This window comes from Salarias fasciatus, chromosome 20, assembly GCF_902148845.1.
Source record: "Salarias fasciatus chromosome 20, fSalaFa1.1, whole genome shotgun sequence".
Classification (NCBI taxonomy): Eukaryota; Metazoa; Chordata; class Actinopteri; order Blenniiformes; family Blenniidae; genus Salarias; species Salarias fasciatus.
This window is the reverse complement of record NC_043764.1, coordinates 13,387,661-13,412,495: the sequence shown is the minus strand read 5'-3', so window position 1 is coordinate 13,412,495 and position 24,835 is coordinate 13,387,661. Positions and strand designations below refer to the sequence as shown.

The following is a 24,835-nucleotide window of genomic DNA, read 5'->3' as shown; positions in this document are numbered from 1 at the left end:
GGCTGATGAGCTGCTTCCCAATCAGCGTCTGCAGCAGAGACTTTACGCTCAATACGGTCGGGGGGGCTTTTGACCACATGTAAAATTTTCAGACACAAATGGAAAAAGGTCAGCAAGCGCGAAAGAGTAAAAAAAAAAAGAAAAAAGGAAACTTGCTTCTGTGTTTTGGATAGTCAGCTGAGCGCAAATGTTGATTAGAGTCCGAAGTTGTTCTGTTTTTTTTTAATCCGAGGCACACTTTCAGACACCATATGTGCAGCAGTAATGAGTAATGAGTAGTAGCAGTAATGAGCATGCCACTCAAATGCCAAATGAATTAAAAACCTCTGCAGCCGGCACCAGCTGGAGCATTCGGAGGGCCACATCACAACACGCCTGTCTTTAAATGTTATGAAAAGTTATTCTCTGACATGGATTATGAATGAACACAGGTGAACTGTTTTAAATGAGTGAATAAAATCTGCATGGATGTTTTCTTCTGCTGATTTGTACTCATACAATCACAGATCACTTAGCTGTGAGTATAATTACTAAGAAAATTTGCTCATCGTTGGGAGAACTGAAAAACTTAAACCTCTGTACAGTACTGTACAAGTTCAGACTGAAATGTTATAAACCTGGGAGGATCTGACATGTCTGGAGACCCTCACCTGTCTTGTCGGAGTTGCAGAGGATGGTCTCCTTCTCGTGGGCCCCGGGGCCGTGCCTCATCCACACGGAGATGGTGAAGGGCTCCTTCAGGTTGGTGCTCACCGTACCGTCGGGAACCTTGATGGCCTGGGTGCCGTTGAACTCGAACACCTGGTCGCTGTCGTGTCCGTTGTCAGTGGGCAGCCCCACAGTCCAGTTGGCGGAGCTGCTGGGTGCAGGAAGGAGCTCCACGGTGCCGGAGCTGGCTCCTGAGAAACAAACGCAGGCGGCATTTACACCGATGAGCGTATATCTGTGGAAGGACAGGTCCCACTTTCGACTGCTGACAAAGATTATTTCCAAAAGAGCAGCTATTTACCGCACAACTTGTGCAGGGATTTCTCTGAATAGGTGTCACGGTCACACCCCTTGCCGATATGGTTGGTTTCCAGCTCAATGCTGGCCCGGATGGAGGTGATCGGCTCGTCGCAGGTCTCCAAGTGCATGCTGGGGAAGAGGGCCAGACTCCCCGTGCCAGGCTCATATTCAATCCTCTTATTGAAGCCTTGAAGAAAAGGGGAGCGTAAGGGTGAGACCAGTGTGCTCTGCACACAGGTGAACAGTAAATACAGGGCCTGGTAATGATAATCACCCATGAACAGATATTTCACTTCAGATCTGTTAACCAAGTTGAGGAAGATCTCATTACAGAGCCTCGACGACATAAGTGGATGTCCGGCGAGCTACGAGGGGAGGGGGAGAGCTTCGATACCTTGCCAGCTCGGTTTGCAGGTGGGCTTGACGCTGATCTTGACCAGCACGTCCTCGGAGGCACGGTTCTTCCCGCAGTCGTAGGCGGTCACGGTCAACTTGTACATGCGCTCTTTGCCGTAGCTCAGTTTCTCCGTGTTCTTGATGAAGCCTGAGCCGAGCAAGGGATGAAAGAGAAGTACATTAAAAAAAAAGTGAGCAGCCAATTTAGCAGCACCCGTCCGTGTTCATTCTCAAAGCTGCGGCTGTGGGAGTGAAATCAAATCGACCAACATTTAAAGGTACAAAAAAAAAAAAAAAAAAAAAAAGCTTTCAAGTTAATGAGCACCAAAATATAAAGTATTTCAGATTAAACTGTCATGAAGCAAAAGAAACCCCAAAGTGATCAAGCTGTTGCACTGAAGTAAAATTATACTGACATCTCTCAGGGATACGTCACAATATTTTGATTTCAGTGTTTTTCTTTGAGGTGATTTGGATTTTTTCTTTTCTTTTTTTTTGCTGAGGCGCAGCGTGTGATCAGCAGGCGTATGAAAAACAAGGTAAAATTTCATTGAGCAAATTTCAATTATTCAGGATATCTTAAGTAGGACTGCAACGATATCGATACCAGTATCAGGTATCGGCTCGATCTGAAACTCAAAGCTTGACATCACCTGATATGAGCCTCTCAGCAGAGCAGATAAAAAAGGAAACATCAGCCGTGTGGAGAGTGGATGATAAACAGTCACGATAAATATGAAATTGTTTGCAAATTATGCTCTCGGCTTGTGTCGTTTGACACTCTGCACAAATGTGCAACTGAAGGGAGGCAGACGTTTGTTTTTTTCCTTAGCATCGCAAAATAACAAGGATGTTAGATGGTGTTAAGTGGATGATAAGTGGTTGATACCTGGAGTCTTTTTAACAGGATCTTTGATTTTATTTTGAACAAGATGCAGCGATAAATACGCTGAGGGTTCGACATGAATCCCTGACCGACGCTTCAAGGACATCATTGTCTCAGGAGATGACGTGCTGTGGTGAATTCTAAATGACAGACTTGCACCCTGTTTACACAGATCAATAGACATTGTGGTGTGTGTCGATACAAGCGTGGCCACCGAGGTGCGGTGCAGCTTTTTTCTACAAGCAGACAGACCAGAGGAGGCAGCTAACCGAAGGGCCTTACCGTCTTTGTCGACGGTGAAGGGCACATCAGGGGTCACGATCTCGTAGTTGCAGATTTGGCTGAACTGGAAGGAGCAGTCTGCATCCACCGCCTCCACCTTCAGGATGCTGTCGTATTTCTTGCCCTCGATGACAGTGGCTTTGTAGGACTTCTCCTTGAACACCGGTGAGTACTCGTTGATGTCGTTCACTTGGATGTGCACAGTCGCCCTGGTAAGGATGTATATGCTGAAGTTAGGACACTGACACAGTGAGCAGCAGCTCTTTAAACACAGCGGTGTATTTCACCACCACAGATTATACCACCAAGAAAAAGATATATGAAAGGGATTTTTTTGGTATATTTATCCTGCTTTTATGATCAAGACTTGACCTGCTTGTTCTGCTTTTCATTTCAGATACAGTACATTTCTGTTATTAATGATGTTGATTTTTTTGAAAGCTGCCGTATCAGCGACCGCTCACACTCTGGTTTTCACCTGTTGCCCTCCAGCAGAAAATACACTGAGTTGAAACCGTTTCTCCTCTAAACTCGCACATGCACTGATTCACTGTTTATTCTTCTGACGTTACTGATCTTTTCACTCACTGCGTAATCTCAGGATCTTCTCGTCTACCGTGCAATATCTGCATGCACATTTTGTGTTACTTTGTACTGTGAAATCTTTTTTATATTTCCATTAAGGAGAAATGAGCAGTTGTTGAATCTAATAATACACTTTATTGTATAATGACAATGAAAGCATTCTTGTCTATCCTGAAGTCTGAACTTCACATTATCTTTTATTACAAACTTCAAAGGAAGGAGAAAACATGAAGCTCAGAAGAAGAGCAGGTGGAGCTGAGAAGCAGGACAAAGATTTCTGTTCAATTATTTTGCATTATTAGTTTCGTTTGGTAGAAATCTGTTTTGTTTTTCAGGTTTCAGTCAAAACAAAAAAAATCTGAACTTGTAAGTGAGCTCTAAACATGCATTATGCATTCATGGCATTAAAACCACTTGCTACAAAGCAATCTAACTCGAACAATGCAATTCTTCTATTGAGGTGTGATGCAATACGCAAGATGTAAAATGTCAAAAAAAAAAATCAATGCTGCAACTATTGATTAACTATTTAAAATAGTCACAGGTTTGATTTAAAAAAGAGCAATCATGTCAATATCCATAAATCTCAGTCTCATCCAGCATAATATGTCAGGCTGTAAACATCAGACGTTGCGTTAAAGGACATTTTGTCATTGACCGACTTTTCTGACAATGACAGATGATGTGGAAGACTGTCTGCCATTCTGACAGATTTTATCAAAGAGGGCAGATCTTTTGCAGTGACTTTGTCAGATAAAAAGGCAACAAGAAAGTCTTTGCGGCGTCTGCTCAGTGTATGCCTGCAAGTCCTCACTGTTAGACACTGACACTGAAGGTTTTGCGGAGGAGCATCATGCAGCAACCCTGCCGAAGGTTAAGAGAAAGAGCTGTAAGCTTTCTGCAGCTAACCTGAACTGTATAATTCTAGTCTAATTAATTGAGCCTTTAGATAATTATTTAAGCCAATAACGTTCAAGAACAGTCACCTCTGCTAAACCTCCTTAAAATGCGTCAAAAAAAATCTTGACTGGTTATGTGTATAATTATTAACATAAAAACAGCAGGGATTTCTTTTTTTTTTTTTATTTGACAGACAGATGAAAGAAACCATAGAATCTTCACCAGATCTCAGCTTTTCTCGACTAATGACGGTGATTCATACCATAAAACTAAAAGCAATAATTATCTGTCTTTTGATATGTCCATTAACCACCTCATTAAACAGTCCTATCTCTGTGACAGACGACGGGTCGGACATGCAGTTCTGGAACCAAATGATTGCGGAGAACTGGCCTGATTTCATGAGAAAATGAAAGATACAGTCTTTATATTTATGCGGTTCTGTGGTTGCTGTGTTTTACTTTCACAAACCTTTCAACCCCAAAAAGAAAAAATCAAAGAATAAATAAAAAATAAAATCGATACCATTTGCAAGAGAGAGCTGGTCTTGATTTTGTCGTGTTTAACTGTTAGTAAATGTATTCTTTTTATTGTGAACATATTAATTCAAGCACATCTTTAAAGAGGAGGGGATAACACGTTTCCGGATCAGATGTGCAGAATGAAGTTGACTCACTTGTGGGATTTCTTCATGTTGGCTCCGTCGGGACCCTCCCCGCAGTCGTAGGCTTGGATGGTGAAGGTGTGCTCCTTCTGCAGCTCGCAGTCCAGCTTGTCCTTGGCCCGGATGACCCCCTCGCCAGTGGACTTGTCCAGGACCACTGCCTCGAAGGGGACATTCTGCCCATGGATCCTGAAGCCGCAAATCTCACCTGAACACGTTGAGAGTCAAAAGAGAGTTCGATCAAAATAACTGATCACAGTTTTGAACTTAAAAGAAAAAAAAAAAACAAATCTCAGAAAAACAATCCAACAAATAAAATCAAGCAAAAACAAACAAAAAAAAGTACATCAGCCACAGGTTTTTTGGGAGCCAGGGAGTTGTAGATTGGGGTGCGTGGTGTCTGTGGAGGAAGCCCAAACACACTGTCATATGGGTGAATAGTTGGGAGGGGGGTTGGGAGAGGGTGTGGGACATTTAGTATCAGTAGACAGTGTTTTTTTTTTCTTTTTTTTTTTTCCAAGCCACTTGAAAACATTGCATCCAGTCATGCAGGCATAAACTGAAAATATGTGGACAGGCATTTCACAGGAGCACTTAAGATCAAATCAAATATAGAAAAAACCAAGCTCATACGAGTACACGGAGCACAGTACGTGAAGATCCTTCATATCGAGAGAATCTCTTAAAATTACAGGAATAACACTAAAAACAACAGTAACAGAAATAGGAACAAAAGTCCTAGCGTAAGGAAGCATTGTGATATAGTGAACCAGCACCAATTCGGACGACATAACCCCAAAATGTCTGTGAAGGAAATTCAACACCGATAATCAGGGTTTTTCCAAGATTAAAGAAAGTCTTCCTGTGCAATTTTTGCCTCTCACCCAAAGCTACTGCAAAATGAATTAAATTAAATCATGAAATCATAGAGAACTGAACCAGTACAAGAAGAGTTTTCAAACAAAAAAATAAAAAGGTACTGGATGAGAACTGGGGTTAGAAATATCAACTTGCTTGACATCCACATCAAATGACGACTGCAGCCATGCTAATGGTGTAGATTAGTGGTGGAGAATTAACTCAAGAGATCCACTGAGGCAGAGATGCAACAACAGAAACTTTGCAGCAGAGAGAGTTTGCATTAGTTAACAATCTCAGCAATCTCAATTACAGACTTAAAACGTCACTTAAAGGAGTCCCAGCTCTGGTCTTACAGGTCACAGAGAGGCACCGTCAGCGTTCTCGGTGTCCTTGAAAAGCTCATTTTCAGATTGCTGTGTGGACCAATTGTGATTTCAGTTTCTGCTCCAATTGTCGTGAGCGCTCGCAAGCTACAGCTTCGTCTCATTAGAGCTGCTTTGAACAAATGTGTCAAAAATGGCTTTGTGTTTTTCACTGACATGATTACAAAAATGGCAGCAAAGTGGCTGAAGACTCCCCGTTTTTCAAAAAGCAGCTTTGTGTTTTCTGGTGACAGCTGAAAAACTGTTAGGGTCTGCAAACTGCAATGGATGTCTCATGCACAGATATTTCTAAGAGCAGTCAGCCCCACATCACACTTTTCATCCAGCTGTTGGAACTCCAAAAACTTTTGGGGTGAGAAAAATGCAAGGTTGAGATTAAAGAAACAAAAAACGAATAGGGAAGCTACAAGAGCATGGCGGGAGTTTTCTGTGTAGAAGTGTGGATGCTGATATTTGCGTTAGTGGGGTTAATAGAAAACGAGAAAGCACAAGGCAGAGGAAAGAGCCCAAGATCACCTTCTTCAGTGAGGGTCACCTCAAAACTCTCTACAGGGAAGGGAGAGAAGATAAACCCAGATCAGTGGAAAGAAGAGTTAGAAGCTCAGAGAGAACATATGAAAGGACAGGAAGTGAAACATAGCCTGGCTACACGCTCACACAAGCACCAGGAGAACAGCTGATCGACAGAAAGACTTATTTTGTCAGAGGTTTTAACATTTCGCATGATTATTAGGAGACAAAATCCTGTCAAAACCAACAAAAAGCCTCAGTCTGACAGCACCATATATTGAGGGACTGCCTGGTCTTAGACACAACCTTCCCAATTGTGTCTTATAGAAAGTTGTTGAGGCTTCATTAAGTTTTCTTACAAGAATTATACAATTACACAAAATACAAGAAGAGAAAAATATCCTAAGCTGGCCAAGCGGTCAAATCCTTTTCTGCTCAGTCTACATTCTCAGACCTCTTACACAAGCCCAGTCGGCTGGATGTGGTCGGTCCGTTTTCACCTACTGAACAATCACAAATGGATTTCCCATTAGGAAGGGTGAGTGTGTAAGGCTGGCCGGTGGATATTACATCGGGGGACTGCTGTTACAGCCCATTTTGAGGCAGGAGTTATGGTCTCCAAGTCCATCTCGGCTCTAATGACCAGGTCACTCCAGGGTTGCACAAATTCCTGAGCTTCTCATTACTCTCTCAGGCCTGTCAGCTCCGGGTCGGGTCAGCCTTCACAGCCATTGTTCGGGAGTTCAGCCTTGACCTCCAAGTGGCTATTTCATCACTGCTACTGAATAAACATGGTGAAATATTACCTGAAACCCATTTAATTAGGGACTCCATGACTCCATTTTCCACCTAAATAACACAGTCGTTCAGATAAATACACACAAAACTCTTGTTCAGTTGACATCAAGATATTTTCATGATACTTAAAAAAAACTGAATTAAAACTACCTGCTGTTTCCTCCATGATGATTCAACCTTTATTACGCCAGATTTTTTTTTTTCCAAGATTACAATAATTGTACGCTTATTTCACAAACAGCATGGAGTGACACTCAGACACTCATTTAATTCTTGTTTGCTTTGACTGAACTCCCTGCTCTAATATGATCTTTCATATTATCAGGCCACCCTAATTTCCTCAGTGCCGCCTTGCTGAGGATGTGACAGGTGTTTGCTGCTGTCTGTGATGAGACCAAAACTATAAAATGAGTCAGTATTTTTCATACAGCTTTCCCAATCAACATGTGATAAGATATCTATGATAAATCGGGTATAATAACGTCAACGTGAAGAGTCATGGATGGATACTTTCTTGTGTCACCTGGTCTATTGTTCTTTCACGAGCTGGATGAGCACTGACATCGAGCTCATGAGGTAAAGTCCCAGCTTTCTGAGTGCAGCAGAGTTGAGTCAAGTGGTTTAGCAGAGGGTTCAATCCGAACCTGCTGAAGCAGCTTTTGGCTGCCATGCTGGACACAAATTGAAGAAACTAACAACAGAATGCAAGCTATCTGAAAATGTGTTTTAATCTCTTTTATTTTTCGCTTTATTTAGCGTTGAGCTTCCTTGGGAATGAAATGCATGACATGAAGGTTGTGTTGCTTTTTGTTTCTTAAAGTGTGAAATCTAACAGTACACTAACGTGCACAATGACTCCACAATCAGTGATTCCCGCTGATCTGACTTAAGGGCGTGTGATTGGCTTTCTGAATGGCTTGCGGGTGAGCTTTACTCTCAACCCTCTTTACTGGCACAGATGAAGCAATTACAAGGAGGCTGGCACGACAGGACAGGTCACCCCTGTTGCCACGTGAAGCCAAACTGCTCCCTCTCTCCCTGGAGAGCGAGTTCACAGGGACAGAGAGTCCGTTCGCGTCGGCCCCCTTTATCAAAAGACGAGGCTCGGCTGAAAGAGCACGGAGTTTTGTGTTCGACACTAATTTGCTGTGAAGGGACACAAACATCCTGCAGAGAATGGGCATATTATTAATTTCCCGGAGCTGCTTGTTGAGTGTGTCCACCTTCAGAAATGCCGAGCTGGTCAGCTCAAAGGAATTATGAAATTTCATGTAACTGTGTGAAGAGTATTACATTTGGCATCTCCCCGGGCCGGCACGTGGACGCTAAAGCCTCGCGCTCTAAATCAAGAGGAGTAATCTGAGATTAAAATGGTCATAAAGTGGCTTGTGGAGTATCAAGTGTGAGGGGAGAAGCAGACAAAAGAGCACATGGCTCATGTGATGTGGTGGGCAATGATTTTCAGAGCTCTGAACCTGGACCAGACTCACTTCAGAAGTGATTATGAAAAAGAAAAAAAAAAAACACACACACACACACACACACAGAGCTAAAGCTGCCTCTTTACATAAAGCGCACTACTTGTATTTCTTCACATGAAAAATAAATATCTGTATCTGCACGTCAAAAGCCAGAGCTGAAAACGTCTCTCGCGTAGGATGCCCAATGACTCACACACAAGTGCAACAAGAAGAAAAGATTTGACTTACTTCTTTACTACTGAGTGCAAATACTTAGTCCCAGAAATAACCTTTACAGCAGCAAGACTTGGAGTTATACATAATAAAACACACACTGCAGGGAGGGAGATCTTCATACATTAACCATGACACAGTTTGCTGATGTGATGTGACGCTGAGAAAAGATTAAAGGTTCTACAGAAATGCGAAGTAACTTGGCTCCTTTTCTAAATAATTTAATCATCATTAGAGCTTTAAAATAATAATTAGCCACCAGATTAAATGTCTTTAACTGTTAACATCAATGGACAATGTTCTGTATCTGAGAAACTTACACAATTTATAATTTTATGCAGTCTTAAATCCTGATGGACTGAGGGGTAATTATCATTTTTCACTTCCATTTCACTACAAATGGAAAGAGAGTAATTTGAGGTTGAGTGAAGCTTCATTCAGCGGCACTGGCAGATTTTCTCTCTCACCTGCGTAGCGTAGAGGGGCGTCCTTGTCGAGCGCAATCAGAGGCGGATCCAGAAGGACTTTGTCGTCGTTTTCTGTTACGATTCCGTGGTACGTCGTCTCGATCCATGGTTTGTGCTTATTGACTGCGAGAGACAAAGAGACACCACATCAGGCCTCCAGGGAAAAAGCGTGATTTAGATGTGATGTGAAAAACCTCATATTCCTCAAACACAGACACTTCACGTTTTTATACAACATTTGGAAAAAGAAAAAAGAAAAAAAACTCAATTCAAACATGTTTGCTCCCATCCCTTATTCGATTTTTATCTTCCTCCCATTCGATGCCACTTTCATACATTTTTAATGTGTGGCGGATGCTTTTAATGCTATTTTTAGAAACACCACATAAAACGGCAGGATCACCACCGAGAGAAAGAGGCCAACATGAGCCAAGGATGTGCAAGACTGTGCACGGCTACGGGTGACACTAAACAAGCAGAGAAATGTTCAGTGCTTTCCCGGTTTTTGTGTACCGCCATTCATCCTACGCTCTGTTTTCATACTACGCCGTTGAAGGTTTGTTTAAATGCCTTCAAAACAGTTCGATGAAAATGCTTTCTAATGTGTCTAATCCAGTTAATTAGTGTGGACAGTGTGACAAAGACTGTGTCTGTGGCATTCAGGCCGGTCTGTGAGGCAGTAGTTAGGTTGTTTACAGCTCCTCAAGCTCGCGGGCCTGGGAAGCCTCCCAGCTGCAGACAGGACTGCGCTAAAGCCGGCGGCTGCAGGAAAAAGCTGCAGTGAGTGACACATTTGGGCCGGCGCAGTACGCGGCCATGATGCACGGGAGACGCGGCTCTCTTACGCCCAATATGCGCTCAGTCCAGACGGAGGACAGAGGACGTTGATCCTGCGCTACTGATCTACAGAAGTGATGCTGAATCTGTCTGACAACACGCTGCAGGGGACAGACAGACACGGTGAGGTTACTCTACCAGGCACGACACAGAGCCCAACCTGCCCGAGTCCTCTACAGCTGCATTTTGCAATCAACCGTTCAGTTCGCTCTGTGAAATCATTACATAAGAGACAAAGCTCCATTTCTTTATTGTTGGAGCAGTAAGAAAATTTGTCACTTTGCTGCTTTTCAAGCTACTGAAGGACAACTCAAATCCAGAAAGTGCTCAAATCTGTTCAGCAATGTAGAGCTGTGAATTACCAAAAATCTGTTAGTTCTGAATGTGTCACTATTTGTTATATATGTAAACTATAGCAGGAAAAGTCAAGACAAGAATTTGTTTTGGTGTTGTTATTACTTCCTAGCATTTAAATGTCATAATACATACATGTGTTTATATGTATATATATCTCATTTTGAATATATTTGTTGTGTCAATTACTTTAATAGATGTGTAAAAGAAGCAAGAATTTATTTTACATCTAACATGAAATGAATACAAAGCAATTTAATCCATCATCTGTCCATATATTTGACTCTTTTCAATGCAGGATCACTGAGGGATGGAGCCAATCCCTGTTGACTATGGGTGGACGCCTGAGCAGACACTGGACAGGACAACCTGGACAACCTGAGGTTTAGTCACTAATTCTACTCAAATGCATGTTTTTGGACTGTAGTACCTGGAGAACACCCACACGTCCGCTGGGAGAATAAGCAAATTAGAGAAGCCCTAAAGCCCAAGCTCAAACTGGGAACCGACTCCCTATGAGGTAAAAGTGCCAAGCTCCGCTGTACAGTTCCAAGAACGATATTTATCTTATAAAAAAAAATACCAGTCTCACCATCCCCATTTTAGATGGTGTCAAATGTATGATAATTCAGTCATTTACACCAGCAGGTCCAGTGTTCTGCACGTTTCAGGTCTCTCCCTGCTTCAGCATGCCTCAATCTGATGTTGATGTCTTCATCGTGCTTATAAATAAGTACAGTACTGAGCTCTCATTGCAATCTGGTGTGTTTCAAATAGAAGAGAAATGCTGGACGCTGAACTGCGTTTGCATTTATTAAGAGTCGCACAAAACCTCTGCAAATCACAGATCAAAGTCTATAGCGCTTTTGAGAATCAGTAAAACACACTCAAGCGTATCAGTAACTTGCCAAACCTTTATTCTCACAACACAAGTCTTACTTTGATGGTCAACTTCGATGAAAACAGCCTGATGACTGAATGTTACTAGAGAGTGTAGTAGAGATGATCGATGGCAGGAAATCATCGACCACAGCAGCATCATGTGCAGTAAAACTGTTCAATTTATGTAATCCAGCTGTGGTTAAGTAACAATTTTGATCTTTTGCATGAGTCAATCAAATTATCATTTCGTTTTGTTGAAGCTGTTCTACCTGAAATTTAAAAGAAAGCTTCATTATGGATTTATTGCCATTGAAAAGCGTTCGAGCCGTCAAGAGTTATCCAAGTTGACGTCTACTGACCTCAGGCAGCTGGAAATGAAGTGGTTGTTCTAAATTGGATTTTCGATAAAAAACCACGATCTTCAGACATAAAAGCAATAAACCTCAATGGACTGTTCGCAAATAAGTTACGCCTCATTTACCTGCCTGTGCTTGTGGCTTTATCCAGTCTGAACTGTTCCACTAGAGAATCAGACTGAAAAACAAGACTTCTTAAATAAAAACCTGCTTTGCTTCTCAAATCTGGTGACGGCACCGTAGTTACTGCTGTCACAAAGGCCTTTAAAAGGATTTATCTAAGTAAAAAAACTCACAAATTGTTATATTTACCACAAGGAAAATCTGCCATAAGTTGAAGCGTAATTACAAAGAGCTATTTTAGCACTCTCACATCATAGCAATAAAGCTTCTGTGTCGAGGCGAGGTTGGGCTGGGGGGGGGGCGTTCTGTGTGGGTAACTGCATGTAAAGCTAACCGGTGACCCTGAATTGTCCTCAGCTGTGATTGTCTTTCTCTTTTTGTGTCCAGAGTGTACCTGTCTCGGTGCATCGTCAGCTGCGATCAGCTCCAGCAGCAAATAAGATGGATAGACGGATTTGATGAGCTAGTAGTTCTGTCTGACAGGGCAGTAAATTAATCAGGAAACTGCGCAAAAAAAAAAAAATCTTATAAAGTTGTATTAATTATCTTATGAGATAAACTCTCATCCAGATGTCATCTGCAGAGACCGTGGTTCATCATAAATTGAACATTTTAGTTGTTTGACACCAATTACAAATCAAAGCAGCAGCAGGCACGAGGGTGTCAACGTAGAAATTTAACACAACTACTCCATTATTTACTGAAGCACGTCATCCAGCCAACATTCATCCGATTCACTGTGCACAATTACACATTCTGCGCACAATATTCATTTTGAAAGGAGACATCATATCAGCAGACAGCCGATTAAATAGGGTGTCGCTGCTACAAAGTGCTCAATCTCCTGAAACGCTGCAAAGCAAAATGTTGCTTGGCACCTGTCGCCTCGATAAATACTTCCACCAGTGTAAACAAGTTTTACACTCCTAAAGTCACGGTACATTAGTGCTACAAAAACATTTTACGAGACATTTCTCTTGAGGAGATCTGGAACACAATGATTTTTACAAATGTAAGACGCTGAGTGAAGACGTTAAAGGCAGCAGTACAGTTTTTGACACATTTCACTGAAACAGTCCTCATCCCGCACACATTATCTACCATTAAAAATGTGAGTATCAAATAGTAGTCAGACCAAAGTTGAACCAAAAATGGAGATTATTTTCACATGGTCTCAAAAGTAAGTCTGCCAAATCCAATCTCAGCTAAAATAGAGACTGTATGTGTCATTTTCTGTCGTTCTTAGTGATTACAAAATCCTTGCAAATTAATTATAAGCTTCTTGCCACTGGATACACACAATGTGGGCAGCACAGTGAATAAGCACTTTTACACAGAAAACAGTTGTTTCAAAGGAAGCTTCAAGCTGAAAGAAAGTTGTCACAAATGCCTGCAGTAAGTCTTTCTCAAATAATTAGTTTAGCAGCGACTAACAGTATTACACTGCCCGCAGCATTAAATAATGGTTTTATGTTAGGGTTTCTTGAGGTAGTCTTTCAAAAATACAGGCGAAAAACGCTTGTCTCAGCAGGGATTATACACATTCTCATTACATTATACTTACATGCTTGTGGATGATGATGATCAGATATTTGAAAGCCTCATTATTACAGAAGGCCTTACTGCAAAAAAAACATCATCCAACTGAACCTCACACACTCACTGCACAGCCACAGGAATATATCAGATCAATTCACATCCTGATTTAAGTCTGTACATGTAGTGCATAGCAGGAACAAGGAACAGAGCGCGCCAGTGATTTGGAATTGATCGAGCCCAATAAATCGTCTTTGCTGAGCGTCTCGTGACCCGATGCAAAGTGGGTGTCTTTAGACAGATTGCGCGGCCAGACTACTACAGTAATCTGCTTTAGCAGTCACAGTTACTGCTAGCTAGGTCACATGTGGGCTTCTCATTTATCCATAAGTCTTTCATGGCATTGGAGTGTAATGAACCAGTACTGGCACTGAATGGCACGATACAAAGCCATCCTCTCCATGTTCGTGCAGGTTTGAGTAAAACGTTTTCAGACTAATCTCAACCGGTAATCATGGTAAAACGCGGCTGTCTCCCGGTGCTGCTTCTGTCTGGCCGTGTTGGTCATTTCGTCTCATCTCCACAGCATGATGTGCATATCTTTACAATGAACAACAGACAAATCTGAAACAGTTTTCAGTGTTAAAAAGAGACAAAATGCCTGCTCAAACAGAGAAAACTAGCCGTGCCATTTGGTCAGGCTACCCTGTCACAGCCAATCAAGGCTGAGCTGTGAGGCCAGGCAAAGTTCGACAAACGAGCGTGACTCCTACCAATAGTGTGAGGTTGACAGCACGGATCATCTGAGGCAAGAATTTACTGCTGATAAGCTCGCAGATGGCAAAAAGAGGAGAACATTAACAAAGGTTTTTTTTTTTTTTTCTAGGTATGAAGCAGAGAAGACAGATCCTGAAGGCCTGTGACACAGTCGAACTGCACACTGCTGCACTGCGCCGCATCACCCATAAAATCAAAGCTCCTTTTATTGCCAGTGAGCTCCCATGAAATGGAAACGAAAACATCACTTTATTTGAAGCATGAAATTCTCACATACATTGCGTGAGATTGCCAACAAAGCGGCCCTTTGATAAGGCAGCCTCATCGTCTCCACGCTCGTCTGCTCAGAGAGAACACGAGTTGTGGTTTTACTGGTTGGCAGAGAGAGAGAGAGAGAGAGAGAGAGAGAGAGAGAGATTCACCACAGCAGCAAAGATAAGATTTGCACAAATTAGGACAAGTTATTCCTGGAAACTGTGTCATTTGTTAGATACCATCTATTAAGTTCATCTTGATGGGTATAAAGTGAGAGCGTTTGCATTGTGAGGATGTCACTGGGTGCTGAGGTGGCTTTAGGATTCAGGACAGACCTAGATTAGCAAAGAAAAAAAAGGCTTTCAATCTGTGTAGACGGAGAAGATCTTGCTGCTGCAGCACAGAAAATATTTACCCTGGAAGACTGCCACTTTCTTAATTTGACCTAATGAGGAAACCAATCCATCTAATACGACGCATACCAGCACCACAACCTGCAGAGTAAGCCCTTCACTCGCAGATAATTCAATAAAAAGCTAAATAAGTGATACACAGTCAAAAAGTTTTTTTTTTTCTCAGTAACTACTCATCAAAATAAAACTGATGCAGCACTATATCCATCCTGGAGTTACAGACAGCCCTTCCATTAGTAGTCAACTAATCTATAAGTTCATTTGCAATATTAGATGGCTTTACCTAAAATCATCGACAGTGGCAAATTTAATGCAAGTTCTCAATTTGCTCTGGAAAACCTTCAATGTTAAGCTCGCAATATTCTGTTCAAACAAGGGCAGCAGTGTAAGACACTGTAATGGCTACATTCATATACTTGGATGAAACAAAAAATACTGAAATCATCACAGCTGAATCCCAAAGAGGTGCTGTCACGTGCAAAATTACGAATTTTTCTGTATTTTCAAAATGAAGTCAAGACAACATAACCAGTTTTGATGCCTCAAAAAGCAAATAATAGCAAGGCTGTGCCAATGAACCTTGTTAAATGTGGAATTTACTGTCACACCACAGATTTATGTGATGAAGTTGAACAGAGTGCATTCAAAATATTTTACTTTAATGCTTAAAAAAAAACTGCAAACAGGAAATCTAAACAGCAAATTAGACTCCAGATTCCCCAGATTACACTGGGAGTTAAGATATGAATACACAAACATAATGAACAAAACTTGGCCTACCGCTAAATAATAAATACAAAGCAGGCGGTATGACACCCTGCTGATAAGCATTTATTTAAAAATCACAAAAACACACAATAATTTTCCTCAACTCAGGAGTCCAAACAACAAAATCAAATATTTATTTATGCTAAACCTAGTAGCAAAAAAAAAAAAAAAAAAGGCTCAATATGGCAGTCATGGGAAAATAAAATCCTTTAAGAAGCCATGGGGAAATGAATGTGTCACAACCTGGAAGCAAACACACATATCAAGCCCGTTACTGTACATGCACAGATGGTGGGCTTCTGGATGCTCCCACTGCCTGGCAACAGAGTCCACCACGGTATGCAATCCTGTTGCACGGCAAACAAAGCCAATGACATTTAATCCTATAATGGATTGCTTCTATTTCATTTACTGACAAGGTCAAGCAATGAGTAAAACTTCAAACTGAGCAAAGTCAAGCCTATTGCCAAGTTTTCATTATGTCAATAACATGCTGAGCACGATATTCATCATATAATCAAATAATAAAGCCAACATCTGGATGCTTTTTTTAAAGATACCCGAAGGACAAATAGATGATTATGGAGCAGTGCGGTGGTGAGCCATGTAAAGATCAGGACTCTGTATTATCTGCCACCTCCAGACTCTACAAGCAGCCATGGAAGTCAAATAAAGTTCAAATCTTTTATGAAAACATGAAAAAAAATCAGAGGCCACCTGGTGTGATGATGTTGAGCACTGTTGTCTCGCTGCGAGGCCAGAGTTTGCATGTTCAGGTTTTGACCTGGGACCAGCACAACGCTTAGGAACACGCTCAGGGCAGTCAAAGAAATGTAAAAATTGCAATGAGAGCAGATCAGGACAGACATTAGGCTGGCTGTGCCATTACAGCAATGTTGACACATGTCAACCATCAGTGTACAAGAAAATCATTTGCATGTGCTTACCTCACACAGACTGTAAATATAAACCTATGAATATAAATCCTTGTATGCAGAGAAATAAAAACCAAATCTTTATAAAATGAAATCAACAGCTTACAGGTTACACAATTCATCATCACACTGGTGCAGACGTGGTGGGGGCGAAAAGTGAATTTGTAACTGTCAGTCCACTGAACGATCGCCATCACAAAGCTAAAAAACTACTACTGATCTCTTTTAAGTGGTCATCAAGCCATGCACATTCAGATGTCACATCCATAGATGACATACCAGCATGATCCCACAATTCACTCTGCTCTCTCCTGATCAAAACAGACATTTTAAAGTGGAATTTTACAATCCAGTCTGAAGAATCGTTCCACAATCAGTATTGCTGCTTTGGAGCCACACCTGTCTGGTTAGGAGATTCCCTTCATTGTTAGGATAGTTGTTTATTTTCGTATGTAGCAGTCAAGATACTCAGACCCCATTTAAACCTGGACAGTAATTACAGAAAGTTTCAATAACCATTTGCCAGACAGGGATCAGTTAAAACAGTCTGTGAAAACATGAAGCTGTCTGCTTTATTCTACTGTATGATTCTTTTCACAAAGCAATTGCCTGTGTAGTTTTTGATGGAGTGGGAAAACAGAGGTATTGTTATTTTTCCAACTGTGTCTATGCCTCAATTTTCCAAAAATATCTGAAATGTTGGACGTGACTGATTTCTTCTCTCTTCTACTTTGAGCCAAAAAAGAAAAATTGAACAAAAAGCATTAACCTCATATCAAACTGGCTCTGAAGTGAGTCATTTATGAAGAAACCAAACCAAGCAAGGTTCAAATTGGACAGTGTGTGCCAAGCTTGACTCATGATCATCACCAAGCGCCAGGATTCTGCAAGCTGAGGAGCCCTCTTTGATAATAAACCTTGTTATTACAACTTTTTCTGTTGGCCTGCAACTGATCCACAGACAAACAACTTTTACACAGTTAACGATACGCCTCAGATTTCTTTACAAAGAAACACCGTTTTAGGTCAATATCAGAAGGAATCAACAAACTCCCAAGCAGTTTTAGGATTCATTAAGTTAAAAATAAACAGTATGCCAGCACCACAGACTGCTTTGACCTCCAAAGAGTCGGGTAACAATTTGACCATTCAGAATTGGAACAAAGAAAAACTCCCATTAGTTTCGCCCAGCTTTTCTATTGAAGCTCAACCTATACAGTTTGACCTATTAACCGTGATGAAACACTTCCTGCAAAAATGTCAGCGCCACAATAGGTCCTGGTAATCCCGAGACCGAGTCTGCTGGTACACTCAGTCTCCATCTATTCCATCACAGCGATGCCTCCGTCCCGCTCAGGGGGAATCCAGTCTTACTACCTCCCACACTGATGTTTGGTGGTAAGTACGCTCGAGACAAGTCTCCCAATGGGACCATCAATTACATCTCAATGTTGATGAGATGCCCAAAAGTTTCTAAATATGTGAACTAGATTTTTTTCTCTCTCCACACAAGGCGGCTGCTCACCTTGCCATAGCTAAAGAAAACTTTTCACAGCTGTCCAGATCGTAGCGGCATCATAGCCGCAGATGATCAGCCTGTAATTATCAGATGGAGCCTCATAATGCCTGGGAACCTCTGAGGATTTGTTGTGTAATGATGGTGCTGCCGTCACGTGTCGAGGATGTGGCGCTCTGCTTCATCGATTCGGCTCACATTTTACTTTTGATGGTCGCCACAGGCCGCAAACCTTTCATCTCTTTTAATCAAATTCAAATGTGTTTAGTTCTATTACACTCCATATCAGGCCTGACGTGCATCTGTAACTCATCTGTTCCTTTATGTCAATTACATCTAACTGAGCCCTCAAAAATGTCATTATCACAATAAACAAAGTAAAACGAAAAAACCCAAATGAATGCAAAGAGGATTTTTTTTTTTTTTTTGCTATAGCAATTAAATGTATGCATATTACAAATTTTCACAGCGAGTATATCCAGTAAACTTTGATTAAAAACAGCAAACAATCAGTCTCGACTGCAGTGCTAATGTTTGATTAGCCAGACTAATGAATAAATTAAAATTAGAAGCAAAACATAACAATCAGAGGCAGCCCATGTGGCTGCATGTCGACTGTCTTACTGCTGTTTGAGACTAAATAAAGCCTCTCTGTTGCCGGGTTGCTCGTATTTGTTCCTCTAGGCTTCAGCAGCACACTGAACAAACAGAAGAAAAGTGTGTCTGCACTCAGACTTGAGTCACATTTTCAGGTGTTTCCAGTAAAACTTTGGACAATTTAGTCAGTCTTAAACTGCGAAAACATGGAGATATATACATATATATATATATATATATATATATATACATATATATATATATATATATATATATATATATATATATATATATATATATATATATATATATATATATATATATATATATATATACACACACACACACACACACACACAAAGTGCATCACTTTTAAGAACTGCCTCAGTGTAAATCTGAAGTGTGCAACTTTGGAAATTGAAAAATCCATGCCTGCCAGAAATACGGTTCCCTAGCTGTCAGGAGTGGCCTAAATAACAACCGCAAGGTGCCTGCACAGCGCCATAAAGAAACAGGTAGCTTCAGGCTTCGCTTGAGTCAAACAGAAAGTGCAGCCAGACAGGTGAGGGTTTGTAATGCATCCAAATCTGAATTAAACAATGAATCCAATCGTGCTGCCAAGTGGTTCTTGTAATTCCCCCGCACCAGGAGTAATCAAACGATCAATCTGCTCACGTTCTGAAACAGTGGGCACACGTCTCTGTTTGTCTTGCCTTACAAACTCCTGGGCTTATTGACGCAAGCCACTTCCATCACAGGCCGGGGACTGTTTCTCAGAGGCCCAAAAAGACCCTTAAAGGGAAGCCCAGACCTCAGGGGCCCTCGCTCCCCTGAACATGCCGAACACACAGGAGAGCCTCTCAGTTTCCCTGCCAGGCAACAACATTTGTTTGTCCTCTATGCAGTCGCAACCGCCCAACAGAACGAACACACCCTGCGCGGCCGGAGCGTTCCTCTGAAGAGGGGGTTGGGAGGCACAGAGTCTTGAACGCAACTCAATCACCTCTCTGTGCGAGCCGCACAAAAGGGCCAGTGAGAGTGAGAAAGCAGGAGCGGGTCGGACGGGGCTCTGCACCGGCGCTCGGGTGGAGCTGACCTGCGGCAGGTAAAACGTGCTCTCCGGTTACCTGTTTCCCATGGAACACGAATCCTAATGCGAGCACGCCCGAACCTGAATCGCTCTGCAGTGCCATTTGAGGTTTTTTTTTTTTTTTTTCTCCTTCTCTGGGAAGCAATGAGACTCAGGGGAGGAGATAACAGCCAGATGAGCCGCCGATACGAGCTGAATTAAACACTTTTTTATTAGGCATTCCTCACAGAAATAACAGCATGAAATATGCACCACTGTCTGTCACTTCATGAGTCAAGGCTTTCAATTCTGATTCTGACAATTTAACGAGAAACTTTTTCCCATTATATTTATTGCACAGTGTGAATGGTTTATTGCAGAATAATCAGCATCGAATATAGAAAAATTTAGACTACTGAAAAATCATTTATTTTACATAATGGGAGGGGAGACTTCTGTCTTGGTGGGCAGGGCAACTTCCGAGTCATTTGGCCAACTTAATATTCACAACTGTGTGACCCCTTCTTGACAGTTCACTGACTCCATTCAAGTCATTAAGGCCCCAGTGACAGGGAAGTCATGCCCGGCCCTGATTCACTGCAGTATTCTCATGGCCTGAGTGGCAAGCCACCAAATCCAAGCGTTTCAGCATCTTAGCACTTTTAAGGGATTAAGTCATGAACGCATTCTTGAGGGGCTTGAGCAGTGCGTCTCCGAACAGTGACCGCACTGTGACGTGCTCAGTCCGCATCACGACCCCGATGTCTGAGGGCAAGAAAAAAAAAAAAGCCTTTTGTTTCCAGTGAGAAATATCTGAATAAATACTGAAAATATTTGAGCAGTAAGTCGTCAGAACAAGAGTATCTGTGTATGTGTGTAGGGTAAGTCAGCAGTCATTCAGGGCGATGCAGGGCAACATGCTTGGTAACAGCTTTCATAAGAATCCACAGAAGCAGCAGTATATTTTACAGTCCAGATGGATGTAATCTTTGCCGATATCCCACACCAATAAACCACTGGTGTCAATAAAAATCAGCTGCTTAGGTTTCATTATAACCAGTACACAAGCAGGCAGGTATTGATTCGAGACACTGCAACTAGAATGTGCAAATGTTAAGAATCCAATATTTATACTACTTTATCCAAATATTTTGTCCTAAATATACTGGTATGCACTATAAAGCATTATTCATGTCACGTTCCCTTCAGTACTGCAAAGACTCATGCATGTTTTCAGTTCAATGCTCATAAAAGGAAGAACAGCACCATAACTACTGCATCTATAATGATTGTGTAGTTTCAGTGTGCTATTTAAGTTACATTTTTGCTGAATACATAATCCTGCAGCACTAAGACACAAGATTAAAAGTGCTACATCTCATTACATTAAAATAAATTATTTCCATCAATCAGAATGTCCAGACTGACACACCACTGGCAGTTGACATCCTCCTCATTTCGAAACGGGCCGATCAAGACGTGGCAGGTTAAAACACGTCAAGGTCGACTGGCACATTTTCATCGACGTCTCTTCTGAGAAGAAAAGTCTCCTCAAACCACCGCTGACTGTTGGCATGCTAAACCTCAAGCTGCGCTGCAGAAGCGAAGACAATGCAGTCATTGTCAGCTGCATATGTCCACACATAGTTTCAGTCTGTCATAACATAACCAGATGACAAACGTCACAGAGTATTCATGGCTTCAAGGCTGAAAATGGCCTTAAATGACAGAGTCTGCGGCACACAAAATGTGAGCCCTTTTCGCTTCCGTCTGGGGCACTAATGGTGGCCCTGCTTCACTTTGGTTTCTGGGGTGATCAAATCAATTGACCGTTTTGGAATGAGAGACTTTTCAAACCAAGAAAGTGGTTCAAGCCAATACTTTGAATCAAAGCTTTTGCTGCATGAAAGAAAAAGTGATCTGTTTAAAAGACTCCTTAACTTTTACTGAAGTGACAATTTAAAAAAAACATAAAATCTCAAAAAGATATGAAAGAAGAAGACATGACAGACATACATTCCTGTTTTAAAACAAAATCACTGATAGGAATGGACTCTAAATGACAAGCGATTTCTATCAGATCGATATTTGGCTTCTCCAGGCTATGAAGGATGAGTGGACTTGGGAGGAAGCTCTGATGTGTCCCAGCCATGTGCGGGGAGCGCATATGTTAACTCTGCGCCGCACAAAGCAGGGCATCCAATTTGTTCAACTACAATCACTTAATTCAATGATGAATGAGCCAAGAAACTTCCCGGCAACCAGCTTTTTCTTTGTCTGATTGTGTGCCCAGAGGAGGCTCGTACGTCTCAGCGGGGCTTAATGTTTGACTCCGGAACATGGGGACACACAGCAGCTGCTCGGGGTTGCAGGAAATGAAATAAATTGCACGGGCGAGACGTGGAAAACAAGAGATGAACGTGGACAAAACAACCAACTCTCGCAGTGTGCATTAAAAGAGCATTTGCAGCAGTGGACAATAACAGCAAGAGTTTGAAGTCTGCAACGCTTCAGTGTTTGTCAGCACTGTTGGAGACAATCTGTATTTACACAAAACCTACACATGATGGCATTTCCTTGCTGGCAGTGCAGTTATATATCATATGGTCCAGGGAAGAATTGCTGTCCATCAAAATCATGTTTTTCAACGGCTCTTTTGAGGCTTTGATGCAGTCATGGTAACAGTGATAAATGTCTGAGTATGTGAATAACCTCGATCCACAACATCCTTCATGAGTGCTAGTAAATCCACCTGAGAGAGCTGGACTAACGCCTCAATCTGTCTGTGCAACAACAACATAAAAAAGCCAATGTAAATGTCTACACTAGAGAATCTAAGCACAAAACGCCCAAGGAGTATGTGACGCCCCCCGCTCCACAAGAAATGAATAACAAGACGGTTATTAAATAAGAAATATTAACAAATAATCCATGGAAACACAAAACTGGAGCGCAGGGTGGTGGAGGTGGCGTACAAAATAATCAGGTAACCTTTGGTCAGTAAATGATAAGCCTTCGACAAGATGGTAATTTCACAGGTTGCGTTTGCTGATAAGAACAAGGAAGGCAGCAGGTGCACTTTGCACACATTCAACTGCAACACAAAACGCCACGTTCACACGCCATGGAGACTGCTACAGGCCTTCCTCTGCTGATTTACGAGCAAAAATGATATGAAGTTAGTCTTACAGCGATGGCAGCCCCAGGGATTTGTTCATTCAAACGGCGACAGGAGAAATATGTCTAAAATACTGCCTCCAGTTTGCACACTTATGACCGCCTATATCGCTTTCAATGTCTTTATTTCATTCAGGAAGCATAAAAATGGGTGTAACATTAACAAACAAAGCATACTAGCCCCCCTCTGTATCCGCTGGTTACTGTCTGGGCATGCTGATGCTGGGCAGTGACTAACACACCTGCCTTTACACACCCGGGAGTCAGTGGATGGAGTGGAACATTCAAAGATGGTGTGTAAATCCACCCAGAGAGTGTGTGAGGAGGGAGGCAGCCCGCCCTGCAGCAAAGACATTCACGTTTCTCCACAGTGTGCCATGGTGGTGCAGAAGAACAGACCAGATGCACTTTCAGCTGGTGATAGAAGCAGCCTCACAAATATTCTCTTGTCATGCCTGTTGTTTTTTGTTTTGTTTTTTTCCCTACATATTTAAGCTTGCATTGGCACATATTCTTTTTAATCCACCGACAAAAAAAAGGGGGCATGTGAAGAAGATCTGCAATGCGTAGCCAACCGAACTCGACCACAGTGTTGCTAAATTCAACTATTAGGGCTAGGCAATGGGAAAAAATAAACCTGTATGGATTAACAGGACCAAATACTATAAAGGGTGGGTACGGAAATATCATTGCGCAATATATTTAGATGTGTTCAATTGCACTTTGAAGGGATTGGTACAGAGAGTGCCAGACATTTAAGTCAGGGAAAGATTACAAACTCTGCAGTAGGGTGACATAAATATATTGATTTAAATGGCATGGAAAAATAAATAAATAAATGAAGGACGCAAGAGAAAAAAAGAGCAGCACCCAAAAATAGATGCAGAAGAGACAAGTAGCGCACTTTGCGTTGAAATAAAGCAAAACGCGACAGACGGATGATAAACGCAGCAAGAACGTGAACGGCGGACTTGGGTTTGTCTCGGGGTTAAAAGGGGCAGATCATCCCGGGATGCACTTGCCACCGCCGGGATGGCTGGCCCCATCCCTCCGCTGCGGCTCCGGAGCCCCCCATCCCCTGAACAGGTTACCGAGCCCGCATCCCTCCGGAGACACCGTAACCTTCACCGGCTGTATGAGCGGCGGCAGGTTCCGGGGAGCCTCGAACGCACAAAGACGCCGTGTCTGGCAGGCACAGGCGGACACACGGGACACAACGGGACGGATAAAGCCCGGCTTATAGTTACCTTTAGCCGCCTCCACCGCGCATAATAGTCCGAGGACCAGTCCGACAGCGGATGCAAAAGGTTTATTCCCTCGGAACCGCATCCCGACTTCGAGTTTCACCGCGGAGGAGTCTCAGAGATCCTTCTTCTCCCCTCGTCGGTCAGGCGGAGGTGCTCTTCAAACGAGAAAAATAAACTCCAGAAGATGAGTGTCGGTTACCACGGTAGCTCTAAGATGGCCGTCGCCGCCGCCGCTCCGCTGCTCTCCGCTTCAATCACAGCTCCGCTCCGTGTGCGGCGCGCTGCCTTCAGGGCCGCTCGGAAAATCTGACTGACACACGCGCACAGACAGACTGTCTCTGCCTCCCAACAGATTTTTTTTTTCTTAAAAACTCCATCCCAATACAAACAACAATCTGAAATAAGCACGGTTCAAGATTATAATTCGTGAAGCACATCCAATCAAAGTTTAGGCCTAATTCTAATATTTTTTCTTGTACAATAGTAATATGTGTACTGCGCTAGTATTGATGATTCACTTATTCAGCTTCAGATTCAGAAGATACATTTATAAATGAAA

The 24,835-nt window shown here is 42.2% G+C and overlaps 1 protein-coding gene across 5 annotated transcripts in view; it reads right to left on the bottom strand.

Annotated features, from left to right (window-relative positions):
- clstn1 (calsyntenin 1) overlaps positions 1 to 24,550 on the bottom strand; it is a 49,314-nt gene extending 24,764 nt beyond the window's left edge. For 2 of the 5 annotated variants that reach the window (XM_030119272.1, XM_030119271.1), the window contains exons 1-8: positions 24,277 to 24,549; positions 9,435 to 9,557; positions 6,482 to 6,511; positions 4,734 to 4,929; positions 2,573 to 2,781; positions 1,403 to 1,552; positions 1,010 to 1,195; positions 651 to 899 (exon numbers count right to left, since the gene is read on the bottom strand). In XM_030119272.1, coding sequence (XP_029975132.1) covers positions 651 to 899; positions 1,010 to 1,195; positions 1,403 to 1,552; positions 2,573 to 2,781; positions 4,734 to 4,929; positions 6,482 to 6,511; positions 9,435 to 9,557; positions 24,277 to 24,358 — 1,225 coding nt within the window. In that variant the 5' untranslated portion in view covers positions 24,359 to 24,549. Of the gene's footprint in view, positions 1 to 650; positions 900 to 1,009; positions 1,196 to 1,402; positions 1,553 to 2,572; positions 2,782 to 4,733; positions 4,930 to 6,481; positions 6,512 to 9,434; positions 9,558 to 24,276 lie in introns of all 5 variants that reach the window. The other 3 variants (XM_030119273.1, XM_030119275.1, XM_030119274.1) reach the window with 2 other exon arrangements.
- Between the last annotated feature and the right edge of the window lie 285 nt (positions 24,551 to 24,835).